This window comes from Neolamprologus multifasciatus, chromosome 12 (assembly GCF_963576455.1).
Source record: "Neolamprologus multifasciatus chromosome 12, fNeoMul1.2, whole genome shotgun sequence".
In the NCBI taxonomy this organism is placed as follows: Eukaryota; Metazoa; Chordata; class Actinopteri; order Cichliformes; family Cichlidae; genus Neolamprologus; species Neolamprologus multifasciatus.
Genome location: NC_140450.1, coordinates 28,252,912 through 28,267,102, shown reverse-complemented (window position 1 = coordinate 28,267,102; position 14,191 = coordinate 28,252,912). Strand labels below are relative to the sequence as shown.

General features: G+C 39.9%; 1 protein-coding gene across 4 annotated transcripts in view; it reads right to left on the bottom strand.

Moving 5' to 3' along the window:
• traf2a (Tnf receptor-associated factor 2a) overlaps nucleotides 1–13,594 on the bottom strand; it is a 26,057-nt gene extending 12,463 nt beyond the window's left edge. Inside the window, exons 1-7 of one of the 4 annotated variants that reach the window (XM_085179253.1) lie at nucleotides 12,865–13,584; nucleotides 10,603–10,681; nucleotides 10,165–10,263; nucleotides 5,556–5,717; nucleotides 4,332–4,406; nucleotides 4,128–4,202; nucleotides 790–1,272 (exon numbers count right to left, since the gene is read on the bottom strand). In XM_085179253.1, coding sequence (XP_085035379.1) covers nucleotides 790–1,272; nucleotides 4,128–4,202; nucleotides 4,332–4,406; nucleotides 5,556–5,717; nucleotides 10,165–10,263; nucleotides 10,603–10,681; nucleotides 12,865–13,052 — 1,161 coding nt within the window. In that variant the 5' untranslated portion in view covers nucleotides 13,053–13,584. Of the gene's footprint in view, nucleotides 1–789; nucleotides 1,273–4,127; nucleotides 4,203–4,331; nucleotides 4,407–5,555; nucleotides 5,718–10,164; nucleotides 10,264–10,602; nucleotides 10,682–12,864 lie in introns of all 4 variants that reach the window. The other 3 variants (XM_085179251.1, XM_085179254.1, XM_085179255.1) reach the window with 3 other exon arrangements.
• Nucleotides 13,595–14,191: the final 597 nt, after the last annotated feature.

Genomic DNA, 14,191 nt, shown 5'->3' with positions numbered 1-14,191 from the left:
GAAAAGCTTACCACAAAACGGAAAAGTTATGACAAATCAGACTATAAGGCAAAAAGAAAGTGCAGCTTTATGGTTTCATGGACAAAAGAATTTCTGTGGCTGCAATATGACGAGCTAAATAACCAGGTCTACACATAAGTGGTCCACAGGTGCGTATTCGCTGTCAAAATAAAAAACGCGCACAAGATAAGAAGTTGCAACGCGTGTTTGCATACATAAGATTTTCAGGAGGAGGACAGACATTTGTTTAGAACTCATAAAGATGTCGAAGAAGCTCCTTTAAGCAATTACTTTGGTGTTCCTCCACCTCCAAAGAAATGTCAGGAGTCTGAACCACAAAAGAAGCGCGTATTCTCGGAAAAGTGGTTGCAGGAGGTGAGCTGGCTTCAAACAAATGATGAACGCACAGAGAGGTGGTGCAGAATGTGCCGTGAAAATTTAATAAATGACAAGTTAATAAAAAGGCATGAACATTTTTTTGTATCGAAAAAATATCGAACCGTGACACCAAAGTATCGAACCGAACCGTGAATTTTGTGTATCGTTGCACCCCTAATATATATATATATATATATATATATATATATATATATATATATATATATATATATATATATATATAGCGGCTCAATGTGTTTAGCCACTGAGGCATCCTAATGACTTGTACTGTGGACTGCAAAGGGCAGGAAATAGGCCACAGTGAAAATCTTTACAAAAGATAATGTTTACTCTGTGGTAAAGTCAAGGGATGCATTGAGGATGCTCACAGGTCATGTGTCATTTTAGCACCTTGTTATTGAGGATTTCAATCTTGTCCTGATCCAGTCTGTGTTGGCGGTTGTAGGCCTCCATGGTAGTGCAGGAGCGCTCCATCTCGCGGTTGAGGACGCAGACAATGTTTTCGAAAGTGCTCACTTTGAGCTCCAGCTCCTGGCAGCGCCGGCTTAGCTCAGCCACTTTGGTTTTTTCACTCTGTAGCTGCAGTTCCAAAGCGGCACCCATGGCACTGGGCAGCGGGGTGAAGGATGTGGTTAGGGTCGGGGCACATGCTCCCTGCACAGGAGCTGCAACACACCCACCCAGCTGGCTCATCTTGAGTTCCAGATCCCTGAGGGACTGGTGGAGCTCCTGCAGCTTCTGGCTGGCCACCTCCAGGCTTTGGGGTTGCAGGCTCTCCAGGCTCACCTTGATGCCCATGATGAAATGCAGAAGCAGGTTAAGGTGTTCATACGAACACTGGCGCTCATGGTCATGGATCTTCTCTTTCTCCACCTTGAAATGAATGGAAGATAAAAGCAGAAACACATTAGGAAACTAAACAAAATCCTTTATTGTGTTTTATGATGATGTGAAACACTGCCACCACAGAAGAAAATAATACGAGCACAAAGCAAATAATGGAGAAATTAATGGATATATACACTATACAAAGTATTCACAGCTGTAACTGTTCAGATTTAAGAGATTGCACAGAAAAACATTTGCATATTACATTAAATAGATTAGCTACATCTAATAAAATGTGCATTTAATCAGGTTAAATACAACTCTAACATGTAAACTAAGTCCTTTTTTTTCCTGAAAAAGACTTTTTTTGGATGACGTGGAATAGATTTTTGATCATTTCCTTTATTTTTGTTTGGCTTCATTTTATTTGTGTGCTTTGCTAATAATGTTAAAAATTGAGTATAAAGGCATCCTAAGTGGTCTTGAACACACAAGTGTTCAGATCTTTATCTTTTGATAAATATGGACAATAGTGAGTGAAAGAATTACTCACAGATGAACCAAAAATCCAGTATGTTTCGCAACTCAGCATGTCAATGCCTGGATAACTATAGTTCATTTACTAGTTAACAATCCTGTATCTTAATCTTATTTTTAAAGTTCAATCGCTGCTAACCATCCATCCCTTGCCCTTCCTGTTTGTTGTTTCCCTAGTGACAAGCCGATATCTGTTGTTGTAGCAGTAAATGTGAGAATATCTTACCCATCCTGGCACGTCCACATTGGCTACCTGTTCAGTATAACAACTGACTAATTGGGCTAGCTCTTGGAAACCGGGACTAGAACTTAGACTCAGTAACAGCTCCCAACTTTAGAACAGAACAATAACAGTGTTCGTATTGAGTCTAAAAAAATAAATTTTATTAATAGACTAGAATAATCCTTTATTTTCATTGTACATATACAACACAATTGTGGAACATGTACCACATTCCCAAATTAGGCTTAATTTAAAACTAGTACTGAAATCATGTTGAATCATTTTTTCTTTATTGTTTTTAATTGGCTTGTTCAAATGGTTAGACTTAAGATCTGAGACTTTGCTTCAGATTCTTAACGGCAGATCACTGGGTCTGTGAGAAACTTGATTTAAGATGCACTAGATCAGCAACCAGTTAGGAACAGGCTGCAAGCTGCAACAAAATCATCTACTGCCAATGTTTTGTTGGCAGATTCCACAGCTGGTGGTTCAGATAGAATCCAGTTTGGAAGCAGTGGCTAGAATGCCATATAACACATCAAACTCAAGGCCTGCAGCCCAAATGTGGCCCGCCAAATCATTTATGTGGCCCACAGGAGCTTGTGCATGATTGTCTTAAAATAAGTTTACTATATGCTGCTTAAAAGCACACATTGACCATAAACTACATCTCCCACAATGCCCCCGGTACTGGGGGCAAGAGTGATGTACTGCCAGATCTGTTATTTAAATATACATGTGGTATCCACAGAAACTCTGCTAAAAACTCATAAATCCATTTCAACGATCACCAAAAAGCCAAAACAGCACAAGATTAAAGAGCAGGTAAACAGATTCCGCAAAAAGATGTAAACACAAAGTGTGGATCCCACGTACAGGACATGCCCTTTGGGTGCAAAAAGCTGACATTTCACAGATTGCGAAACTCCAGATTTCTTCACTCTCCAACCAAAACTCACTCAACCAGCAAGAAGACAAGATCACGATCACGTTTGAAAAACATTGTAATGAATTCTCACTTTCTTTCTTTCCCTCACCACCATCTCTCAGTGTGCTTCGAGACTAGTTTCCCATCACAACTCTCTATTTTCTGCCTTACTTGCTTGCTTATTATGCACCTGTCTACCGTTGTGTACAGTGTTGTCAGCAACTGTTTTTGTTTTCCAAAAAAAATAACACCTGACAAGAAAGTCTCATTTCTGCTACTCAGTGCCAAATAAATTTCAACGGTCACAATTTATGCCAAACAGCAAAACGCTTAGCTATGTGTCTAATAAAACCTCTATAACTTTGTGAAAAACACAAAAGTTTATGTTTTTCACTTTCTACTATTAAAATCTCTGATTTTTATGACTACAGACAAACAACAACAACAAAATGGACAATCTGGGCAATGAGCTACCAGAACTTGTAATTTTACACACTTTTTTCTTACTATTTAAGCCTGCCATAAAACACCAATTGTGACATGGACATTATTAACAACTAGTAATAATAATACCAGTCGTTAACAGCAGTCCAACAACTTTCTTCATTCATCATTTATATTTTCACTCAGTATTTATAATAATTCAATACATTTCTATCAGAGCCTGTCACAAAGAAGGTTATCAACACACTTTTCAGCATAGTTTTTGTTGTGGAAATGAGCCCTGTCTCTACTGATGTGAAAGGATGAATGCTGCAATCAAAATTTTATCGTGTATAAACCAACTGTCCTTTAGAGAAAGTCTTAAAAACCCAATAGCTGAATACTTCGTATAGGCACTGTGCTAATATACAAACAGGCTTCCTACTCAACACCACAGTATTTGCATACAGGCGGGTAGCAACCAACGCTGCAACTGCTGAATACTATAATACCTTGGCTTTACATTATATGCAAACCACTGCGGAATATTCATACACTTTTTAATAGAGATTTTACACTGCCCAACTTTTGTCAAATTAAGGTTATTTTAGTAAATATAAGGTACTTACATTTTGTTGTTTTAGTTAAAACTGTTGGAAAAATGTTTTATAATTTAGTCTGCTACATGGAAGATTTAGTTGAATTTTGCCAAGGTATTAAATGATTCAATAGTTATGATATTAACAGGTGATACACATACAGCAAATTCTGACAAAAATGTCTACTTACAGACGTATCGCAGCCAACAACATGAAATCTGCATGGAGCTTTAAATTTACTGCAGAACTTAATATGGTCCACATACTGCAAAACAAAAAATATGAAAGAAGCTAATGATCTGTAGAATACGGTGTAGAATTTGATCCCTAGCTAAATGGCAAATGAAATTAATCTAACAGAATTATGAAAAAAACTATTAAATCTCTGCAGTACCTTTTCTCTGGGGATCTTTTTCTTCGCACAACCTTCACAAATCATTGGATACTTTGGACAGATCTCATCATGAGCCTAAAAAAATAAGTAGATCAGAATAAAAGAAAACTCTTCTCGTCCAGCTCCTTGCCTTAACTATTTAACTTAACATCAGTTTAACTATATAGATGCCTTAAGGCATGCAGAGGTAGTTCATACTGATATAAGAAAATTACATAAAGTAGCCAAATTAGATGTTATTGTTGTTAGTCCTGTTTGTAGGTGTACAGATGACTATCACTGAAATACCACAATACGGATGAAAGCTCATTCAGTGGTTACTGAATTTACTCAATGGTCATTTATGAATAGCTTTAAAGGTAAATATATCTTTGCTTTCCTTTTATTTCACTAAAAGTTCACAAACTATATTTGTATCATATCTGTGTGCTGGAATATGTCTGAGAAGGGTAAATTTAAATCCAATTGTAATGGCACAAAAACAAGTGTTTACGGCAAGGGTGGGCAACTCCAGGCCTCGAGGGCCAGTGTCCCTGCAGGTTTTAGATGTGTCCTTGAACCAGCACAGCTGATTTAAATGGCTAAATTAGCTCCTGCAGTTCTCCAGAGGCCTGGTAACGAACTAATCATGTGATTCAGGTGTGATGACCCAAGGTGAGATCTAAAACCTGCAGGACACCGGCCCTCAGGGCCTGGAATTGCCCACCCCTGGTTTACGGGTATGTGGTGACAATGAGTCAGCATTTCAATTCAATTCAGTTTTATTTATACAGCACCAAATCACAACATCAGTCGCCTCAAGGTGCTTTATATTGTAAGGTAGACCCTACAATAATACATACTGAGAAAAACCCAACAGTCATATGACCCCCTATGAGCAAGGACTTTGGTGATAGTGAGAAGGAAAAACTCCCTTTTAATAGGAAGAAACATCCGGCAGAACCAGGCTCAGATCATTTCCCATGAAATATTGGACACACTTGCCATATACTTCTACATATCTTATACTTCACTGATGACTAAGTGCTGAGACAAGATGGCCATAAGATAAGGCTGAATACCATGGAAAATGTAATAAGCAAACCTTGAGATTAGAATATTTTATCATATGCATTTAATCACATATACTGAATCATAACATAAACGTCGACTAAATTAGCATCATGTTAATGTTTCAGAATGCAATAGCTCTTTTTATGATGCATTAACAGAGAGAAGCCTGACCTTGATATTCTTTAACAGGAAGGGTTCTTTGCAGTATTTGCAGTTGAGCGTTCTCTCCGGACACTCTCTCTCATTGTGGCGTTCCTGTTCATTGGCTCTCATGAGCTCTTTACAGGAAGGACAGAGGATGATCATGAAGTCACAGTTGCCCTCGTGGCTGGCCTGTAGGTGACCAAAACAACTTTACATATTGTCCAATTACTGTATGATAAAATTGTTTGTACGGTTAACTTGATGACGTTACAATGAGCAGATATAGTATTATGTTGTATCTCACATGAGGTAAACCCTTTTGAGGTGAGAATACTGACCAGGTAATAAAATAAAATAAAACATGTACAAAAAGTCGTTAAAACCATTTTAGAAGAACATACTCTAATGTTTCAGTTAGAAGCTGCATGACTGAGCCAAGTTCAACACTAGGCAATAGTTCAGTCGACCAGAACAGCCTTAATGAGTAGTCACACTACAGTGGAAAAGCAATCAAGATCCAAGATCTGCCTTACTGTCCCCTGGGAAAATCTCTCTTGTTGCCACATAGAACCCATTCCAGTCACATAAAATGCATCCATCCAAAAAGTGCAAAAGTTCATATGGGTAATGATGAAAAAAATATAAGTGTAAGAGTTATTCCAAATTAACAAATGATACTGGTTCGATGTCATCATTTCAGAATGCATTGGTTCTGCTCGGCTGGTTCCAATCTCCGTTTACATCATTGATTTAAAAAAAAAAATAACCATCTGTTGTCGCCACAGGTATAATTAATTACTTAATTTCCTTCAATACAAAAATATTTTGTTTGTCATGGCTTACACAAGTAAAATTAACACAACTTAAAATGACTATATGAACACAAAAGTCAGTCAGTATCTGGCACACAAAAGTGTGTGCCAGATACTCCCCAACATCATAAAGTGGCTCCTGACAATTGACCATAAGGATCCAAACCACCAACAATTAAAATTTTGTATGAACCATGTCAGAATAAACAGTGTATATTACCCAACAGATATTATTTGGCCAGAGGGGCCGATGGCGCGATATGGCAGCCTCGCTTCTGTCAGTCTGCCCCAGGGCAGCTGTGGCTACAACCGTAGCTTGCTTCCACCAGTGTGTGAATGCGAGAGTGAATGAATAGTGGCACTGTAAAGCGCTTTGGGTGCCTTGAAAAGCGCTATATAAATCCAATCCATTATTATTATTATTATTATTATTATTATTATTATTATTATTATTATTATTATTATAAAAACAACACTATAAAGTAGGGGCAGTTTGAAATGCTGATAGAGTGTGTATATATGCTTAGGTCTGTCTCAGTAGTTCAGGATTGGATATGTGACTGGTGAGTGTTGACGGGGGCCCGAAATGGTGAGAGTGTGGGTGAGAGCAACACAGGTCAGTACAGTACCATGGGTGGATTTCAGCAGAACCCACAGCGGGGTGAGCCTGATATACGTGTTGACCAAGGAATGGGTGGGTATGTGAACACACAGGTCTCTACAGGTATTCACAGCCAGTAATGACACATCTTCCCCTCCTTCAGAGTAACTTGAATCCCAACTCCGTGCCCATTCTGCTGATTTTGAGGGATCTGATGACTTCCTTATTTTCTTCTGTGGCTTTAATCTATTTGCAGCAGGACTGTGTGGGCTCAATTGGCAGGTCATTCACCTGTAGCAGGAGGTTGCGGTACCTCCCGCTACACCTTCTCTCTCTGGGCATAATCTATAGACAGGGTTGTCCCCTATCTGCTCTTTCGCAGTGTAGATGTCCTGTTACCAACAGGGGTCTAAGTTGCACAGGACCTCCTCTTTCAATGAGGTTGTGTACAAGGACTATATCCCCACAATGGAGGGCGCTCTTGTCATAAAATCCTTTACAATAAGAGCTCGTTGCCCGTTTGCATTTGCTATTCAGTATGGCTGAATCATTCCTGTCCACTTCTTGGCATAACCACTTGGTGTTTCAGCCTCCTGATCTTTAGAGTCCAAAAAGGAGGTCAACGGGGCGACATAGATGACGGCCATAAAACAAGTAGTAGGGGAAGAGCCCTGTAGCCTCATGCTTTGTACAGTTGTACACATTAATGATATGTGGTAGGTGGTCTTTCCAGTTCTCCTTTTCTTTTTCTCCCAGAGTCCATAGCATTTGCAACACAGTGTGCAATTTAGTCTCTCTGCCAGGTTTCCCCTGGGGCTCTCGAGTGACCAATACCAGATAACTGCCTGAGGGTGATGTTTGGTGGGATATTTGAACTTGGGGATGTAATCATTGAGAGAGAAAAAAAAAACACAACAGCGGCTGCCTTGCCAGCTTTGTTTTTGGTTGGGTCGGCCTAGGCACTTATACAGTCCACCCAAGGAGTTATGAAAGCTGTCAAGCACCTTAATCGTTCTACCATGAAACCTTAGTGGTAGGTCTGATCCAATATCAAAAACCAACTGTATGACCATGAGTCAGTGGAGTCTGAGGGAGGGGGTGTCAGTCGCTCAATGTTTTGTTATTCAAAAGCCAATAATCAACAGAGGTGTAGGGAGCTATGGTTGTTCCTCACACATAAGAATGGGGCAGAATAGGGTGAATCAGACTTAAAAATCCATCTTTTTACCAAGAGTTCTTGAAAATCTTCTTTTACCTCAAGCCTTTGAGCTGTGGTTGTTTTGGTTTGTGTGGAAACAGTCTTTTGTGTCTCTGGTGGGCCCATCTTAATAAGGTTGGTAACATGCTGAATTGTACCGAGAAGTGTTCTCCTTGGTAGTGTGATCTCACGTTTGGAGTGGTTAGAGATCGGGACCTTGATACAAGGGTGACTGGAGTTCTGGACCTCCAGAAGGCCATTCCCTGAACTCAGCTGTGCTAGGACACTGTCCTCCTCTGTAGGTTATTACAAAACAAGGGGATCGGAGATGTCAAAGTTTGGGGGTACTCTGCACAACACCTGTACCACTCTTCCAGTTGGAATGAGAATATTGTTTGTCCTACTCTTACTGTACCTGGGTCACAATATTTACTTGCCCAAACTGGGTGAAACAAACAATGGCCATCACCTGTTCTTCCCCCCATCACAAAGGCATTGCATAAGAGGTTGACAACTGTGGCAATGGCATCACCTGAAAGTTCCTGTTCTTGGCTTGAATGGTGAGATTGGGATTGTTATTCCCTGCCAAGTTGACGGTGAGCGCTACCCAACAATCATAGGAGATGTTTTGGACATTAACTGCATAAAGATCAAGGTCTTCATCAAGAAGTTCCTGACGTGGTCTTACTGTATAATTGAGAATGTGGATGTCGGCTGATATGATTTTAGCTGCTTGGGTTCAATGCTTACTGGAAGGGCCTGCTGACAGGCTTCTGGCTTTCGCTCAAAAAAGACTGTCTTGTTTCCCTGAAACTTGGTATGCTTTAAGCATCCCACTGCTTGGTGTCCATGATCTACACACACAAAACAATGGTTTCATTCCTGCAGGTTTCAGACAATGGGCTGTTTTCCGTCTTCCCCTGCTCTGCCAGCTGTCAAATGGCCTGCAGGTCTCTTTCGTATGTTGTGTCTCTTGTTTTGCTATCACCCTGCCAACCTCATGTTTTGTAGAGTTGTCATCTTTTGGCAGGGGAGTTGTCCTAGTCTACGCTGGTGCTCGTTCTCATCACTTATTATATTCATTACTTGACTTAGTATTTCTTCATCAGTGATGTGGCTATTTGAGAGGAGGGGTCTTAATCTCTGTTACAGATCAGCATGCTTAATCCCCAGGCCCTGGCAGATAGTGTGGAGAAAAACTAATAATAGTCTAAGGTGCCATATTTAATATGACTATTTCTGACCCAGCAAAGCCTTCTTAACCCCCTCATCAATTTGTTTACTGATGCTGCTATAACTTGTGTCAGAGCTTTGATCCCCAATTTCAAAGGTGCTGCCATCTGTGGTGTTGCACATGGCAACGACCAACTTTGTTGGCTTAAGGTAGTGATCAGTGGGTTGGAGGCTGCCTCACATCATCTGAGCCTCTCACCCAGCTCTTCATATAATCTTCTCAAGTCTTCTACTGACTGTTGGGTTGTATGAGCATGTGTATTGGAGTGGGCATGTGGATGCATAGCTGTGCTGATTAAATGAGGGTATGAATGCGGTGTGTGTTCTGGAATCACAGTTGATTGGCTGGTACTGGGTATGAATGACTTGAGAAATAACATCATCTGATGCACTATTGGTAAGCCAACCGAGGGACGGGTCTTAATATCATCACATGTCACATCATTCAACATCAACTATCTCTCCCTGTTCAGCAGTATGGGTCCCTGTTGCAGCAGAGTTTATTTTCACACTTGAGCTCCCTTCTTCCACATCCACTAACTAAGCCACCCTTGGCTGTAGCTGCATGTTGTCACTTTGGCCTCGTGGTTCTATTATCACTGGATCTGCTTCTCTCTTGTTTGTGTAGGGGAGAGATCCTGGATGAGCCCATCAAATAACCGCAAAACTGGTTATTCCACAGTAACAAAGGACACTAGTTCAATGTTGTCGCTTCCCAAATTTCCTCTGAGGGCAGGGGGTTGACATACTGAACTGTTGTCCTCTTATTGACCAATATAAAGAGCAAATCACCTCAAATGCTTTGACAGTTCCAGTCCATGTGCATCCTTCATTGGGACAGACAGCTGCCAAGGCCTCCACTTCTCTGCGGGCTGCATTGTCAGGGAAAGCCTGGGTGGGAAAAAAAGGTTGTTGTCAGTGTTGTTTGGTTTGCATCTTCAGCTCAGATTAAGCCAGGATGCACCAATTTCATTTTTCAGGGAGATTCAGGACATATGGTTGGAGGATAAAATGGCTATAGCTGTTCCATCTATTGTTGTTACTGCTAAGACCTATAGAGCAGTCATAAAGTTTCTGTTGTGTTGGATCTAAACTGCAGGCCATTAGATTTGAACAGAAACAATGACTATGACATTACAGTGCTTTATAAAAATTCCAAACCAGGCCAAACTCTATTAAGAAAACTGCTAAAAATGCTAATAAAGTGGAACTGTAAGAAAATGTACTTACACCATCTTGCTTAAGGATCGAGGTAGGTTCCTCAAACAGGTCTTCTTTGATGCATGCACTGCATTTCTGTGGTCCACAACTTCCAAAGAGAAAAAAACACATAAATAATAAACACTGTAGCAATGTCAAACTACCATTGAACATTTGGCATACAATGCACAGCAGATACTCTGGCCTCAGTAAGTATAACATATGACCTTAACTCAACTTTGTCTGAACACTCAAAATACATGTCATGGTCTTCAAGTATGATGGCACAATACAACAACTATAGGTTGAAAAACAACTAAGAGCTGGAAGAGGGTGAAAATCCAATAAGGCCTACATTTTTCAGATTAGAGCACTATATTTATCTGAAAATAACAAATAATTGAAATTTTCAAGGTCATTTATAAAGGAAAAATACAGAAATGTGATATTTTAAAAGGCACCTATTCTGAATTCTCTAATATTTGGTCAAACCCAATTGTAAACTTTTATTAAAAACAGCCTAAACTCTCTTAGGGAAGCTTTCTTGTAGTTTTTTAAAACTAGCCTTCAGGACTAGTTCTCCAGGCTTCTTTAAGGGCTTTCTAAAGCTCTTCTTTGGATGTTGGCTGCCATTCGTTTTGCTGCCTGTCAAGATGAGTGTTTCTATAATGCTGAGTTCCAAGCTTTGGGGAGGCTAGTCAATGATAGTCTTCCATTGTGTTTTTCTATCCAGACATGCATTTATTACACAGACAGTTTATTTCAAGTCAGTCTAGTACTGCACATTGTATATTTTACTCTTACAATGGTGAATGCCCATGTTAAACATGGTCAAATGATCAAATAGTACCATAAGAATATGTGTAAATAGAAAAGAAAAGCACCTGTGTTACACTTTTTTTGTTGGCTCTGTATAATGTCAGGAAGTGAGGTGTGGTGAGGTACACAGCATTGGAAACAACCACTCTGTGTTTGGAAGGGGCAGTCAATAGGAAGAAAGGTGGTTTTAAATGGAGAGGAGATGCAACACATTGCTTTACAGATGAATTGAGGGGCTGGATTAAGGCCCAGGAGTAACATAAATAAGGATCCATTTAAAATACCGCAAAGCTACATTAGTAAAATATTGAGCTCGAAAATAAGCAGAATAGATGCCTTCTTACTTTCAGAAGACTATTTTCTCTTTAATCACTCACACAAACATGATTTGTGTTGAATTTCTTTCATAGGTATATTAATCCAGTTTTGTTTTTGTTTTTTTACACCTACAAATGCAAAGAAAGACAAACATTTGTGAAAAAGTTAGGGGGTGTGTGTGTGTGTGTGTTGGGGAGGGGGGTATTGTCCCACCTCCCCCTCTAGGTAAATAAAATGAGCACAATCATTATATCTTAGATTAGATTACACACAGTAATTAGTAAAAGTCAGAAGTGAGTGTAGGGCACAGATGGATGTCTAACACCTTAGGATCTGTGAAGTTAAATAACTGATTCATTCTTGAGAAACAAGTCATCTAAAACATAAGTGAAACTGAAATTGCTCTCGTGTCATCACACACCTGCGCAGTGTGAGAGAAGAAAACAGGTGAGTCACTACAAAGGTCCACTCACGGTGCTTTAACCCTGTGTTTTCGTTTCTGTACCACTATAAATACAGAAATATATACATTTAAAAATGCACTCCTTCTTATTACTGCATTTGAATATATAAAACATATAAAAAAAACTAGTAAGAAATATTAAACATATATAAATCTATGAACAGCTGGTCCTTCTTAAAGCCTCAGTCGTTAGGTCGCCCGAATTTTACATTGAAAAAACTGGCAACTTTATTTTGGCACACTAGCTAGACAACAGACGCAGGGAGATAATACATTTTAAAGACACTGAGAGGTGCCAGACCTTCTAGTGAATTCGGCACAACACCGACCTGACAGTACTTAAAGCGCTGTCAGGTTCAGCTTCTCGAAATGCACACCCCTGGCTGGCTCCTGTGTCCTGCCGACCCCAGCAGAGGTTAGCAGGACGAGACTACGAGGACACCTAGCCAGTCTATCGCACATAGACAAGTTGAGATATTATTTAGATAAGGACGCTATTCATTTATCACCTGTAGGTTCAGTTTAGCTGTATTTTGTTTGTAATTCAACTCTCTTTATACAGGCATACAGCGTTACACGTGTCAATAAATGTTACATGGAGAGATATTTGAACGAAGGCTGGTGACGGGATCTGAATGCTTATTTTGGGCTACATATATCTAGCTAGCTCACTAGCATCCAGGACTACTCACCTCACAATTTTGTTGAAACAGAACGAACAAAAGCGGTGACCGCATTGGGCTTGCAGGGGCCTTCTCAGAATTTTCTGACACGAGTTGCACAAATGCTTATCCTCCAGGTTGTTAGCCAAAATTTTCTTTGGGAAGCCCGGTTTGTTACCTTCCAGGGAAGATGGTGGAGACGGCTCCTGTGCAGCCATTATTCCCCTTGAACAATATCGGGGTACTCAGCGGGGTGTGTTCAAGATAGCAAACACAGCTGAATATGAGTGTAAAAATACCCGCAAGCAACGACTCATTGCTCTTTAGCAATTTATTAAAGCGTGTATACCTGCTTTGTTTATGAACAAATGACGACATCTAACTCCTCATCTGCACTGACAAACAGGTCCAGGCGTTTTCATGTGATAAAAGTGACAGCTGAGGATGCTGCGCTTTACTGTAAGTTGCTACGTCTGCCGCTAGGTGCCGCAAGTCCAAAAGAAGAGCATCTGTGCGGGGTATCATCAGGAAGCTGGCTGGGATGAATTGGACGGTCTAGATTGGACCACAACAGCCGCGGCAAGCTCACTGCACTTAATCTCGGAAGTACTATAGTTGCGTCTTGAAAATAAAAGCGAAAATCGGCAATCGGTTGTAATGTGAGAAAGTAAAGAAAATGGATCTTGTTCTACCCTAAAGCTGTCTGAAACTGTGCACATCCACGTGGAAAATAGCAAAATCATGAGACTTACCAGGTATTATGTGTTAATTCTCATTAGTATACACAATTCAAGAGAACTATTGCCCAGACTTCATAAAATAACTAACTTCATAAAATATTATTTAGTTTGGTTACCGTAATTGTATTTCAACCAAACTCGGAGGGCTATGCTTGCTGGTAAATTTGTATATTAGTATTAGTATCTGTAAATTGATTTATTAGCTCATAAATGACCAACACCAAACTCATGGATTTTAGTAGTTACAGTTACCTGACATAAACAGTATAAAAGATTAAAGCTGCATTCTCTTTCATGGTAAGTAGGGGGCAACTCCTTTGGTTGCAGTAAGACTTTTAGTTCTATAGAAGTCTATGGGAAAATAACCATCTGTGATGTCAGTAAACAGTTTACTGATGACTTTATGGGCTTAGTCACTAGTTTCAGGTAATGCTGAATAAAACATGAGCCCAAATTGATTACTGATTACTATTGATTGGAGTTCAAGGGAAAAACGAGAATCATCCCTGTGCTCACTGGATAATAATTTATGAGTCACAAGTTGTCAGTCAGTAAGCAGGAGATTTCACATTCAGAGATGAGGCAGCCCAATACAATCCAGATTGTTTTGGTTTCAC